At 35.9% G+C, this 1899-nt stretch overlaps 1 protein-coding gene across 1 annotated transcript in view; it reads left to right on the top strand.

The window, feature by feature from the left end:
• LOC147817491 (uncharacterized) overlaps positions 1-1899 on the top strand; it is a 75376-nt gene that overhangs the window by 63330 nt on the left and 10147 nt on the right. Inside the window, 1 exon segment of the mRNA XM_087170523.1 lies at positions 1559-1642. Coding sequence (XP_087026649.1) covers positions 1624-1642 — 19 coding nt within the window. The 5' untranslated portion in view covers positions 1559-1623.

Below are 1899 nucleotides of genomic sequence, written 5' to 3' on the forward strand. Positions count from 1 at the left end.
AGATCCCTTATATATATTGTTAATGTTTGTGTCTGTATGTCCTATGGTCTGTACGTACATAGATTCTTCTCTGTTTCAAAGTGTTTTCTATAAAGTTGGTAAAAGAAGTGATGTGTGAAAGTTTTTCAGCTTAAAACAATTGACTATTGTAAAACGAGTAGGCGAAACAGCTGGTGTTTTAGTTTATTATATTTGTTTTCTTCTGTACTTTGCACCTTTTTGATTTTATTTTTTCCAAAATGACCTGAATTACTTATTACAAAAAATAAATAAATGCATCATGAAGAACTTAAGCAGCCGGAAGTTCTGCTTGTGTATTAGACATTACTTTTGTTTTCTTTTGAATATGATGAACCTGATGTTTGTAAATGAAAAAAACGTTAATAGATGTTATTAATCCTGTTTTCTCTGCAACAGCTACGGAACAAATATCAACAAATATTAAATATTAAACATGTAATTTTAACTGCTCATCAAATGAATTAAAATAATAAAAACTCTGACAATTAATGTTTTTGTTTCTCTGGTTTGTTTTATGTCAAATCAAGATAGATGCTTTATAACTGATGACATCAACTTAAGACAACGTTCATATGAATAGTCACTGGTTTGTTCAGTGTTTGATCTTTGGTTCCTTTATTATTATAATAGATGTGGACTGTTGTTCAATGCTGAAGTCAAACAGATTCTTCACACAGAGAAACTGATCAATCAGAACAGAGCTCACAGGTGTGTGTCTACCTGCACAGGAGATGCTGAGGGAGGGGGGTTACATCTGAAACTTGTCTCTACTCACCTATGTATTCATTTATCTAGTATCTCAGGTAACCCCTATTGGCTCAGGAATCTGACCAGTGATCAGTCTGTCTCTTATACACATCTTGTCAGAGGCGCGAAGGAGGTTTTTGTGTTCAGATCAACTTCTGTAACTGAGCAGTAAACAGCTTTTTACTCACTCTCACTTTAAACTGAGGCAGAAATACTTGTACATGAGAGTAAATGACTGACAGCTTATTAAACTGAATGTAAAGTCGAGGTGAAGGAAGAGGCTGGAAATGAGGAAGACGGAAATAAAATGACGCTATAAAATGAGAAAAACTTAATTTACTGATTATTGTTTGACTTAAGAAGTTAGAGGTGTCTGATGTTTTAATGTTTAAACTGAATCAACTTGATTCTGTTCCACTGAGCTTGTTTTTATTACAGTAACTTCATCAACTGAGCAACAAACAGCTTCAACCTGTTACTGCCACAGTATGAGGCAACGAGCCTCTTGTTCAGACCGGAAATAGTCGACAAACATTTCTGCCTGTGTTAGTGTCTAACCAGAGTATCTGTTTGACTTTCCTGTCCGTCCTCTTGTAATGTAAATGTTTATCCGTCGACAGTCTCGTGAAAAGAGCTAACAATGTTGATGAAACTACCTGTTAAATGAAGGATTGTTATTATTAAAGAGATATGTTCCAGTCTTTTGCTCTGTGTTGAGAGTGTGATATGATTTCAGTCAGTCGGCTCTAAAATGTCTGAAATGACGACAGTTGAACTTTTCCCTCTTCAGGTTCTTAAACCCAGCAGTTGGTTTTCAGCTGATTTAGTCTCTGACGTTTCCAGCAGAGTGACGTCATGGCGACAGCAGGATCAGGTGAGTCCAGTCAGACTTAAATACTCAGGATAACACCATAAAAGAACTACAGTATATCCTCTGTCTTATTCCTGCACTAAAAGTAATTTGGTCTCCAGAACTGCATGTTCATCTCTGCAACATTCCTGCTGACCTGTTTACTGATGGATTAGACAGCAGAAGTCATTTTTATGCTGAGTCATTCCTAAATTGAAGTTTCTTTTAATCAATAGTTGCAGGTTGTGTAGAGCCGGTTCCCTTTGTTTGGTGACTTTCTT

This window comes from Seriola lalandi, unplaced genomic scaffold, assembly GCF_002814215.2.
Source record: "Seriola lalandi dorsalis isolate HSWRI2012SDOR001 ecotype SW California unplaced genomic scaffold, Sedor1 jcf7180002054951, whole genome shotgun sequence".
Lineage (NCBI taxonomy): Eukaryota > Metazoa > Chordata > Actinopteri > Carangiformes > Carangidae > Seriola > Seriola lalandi.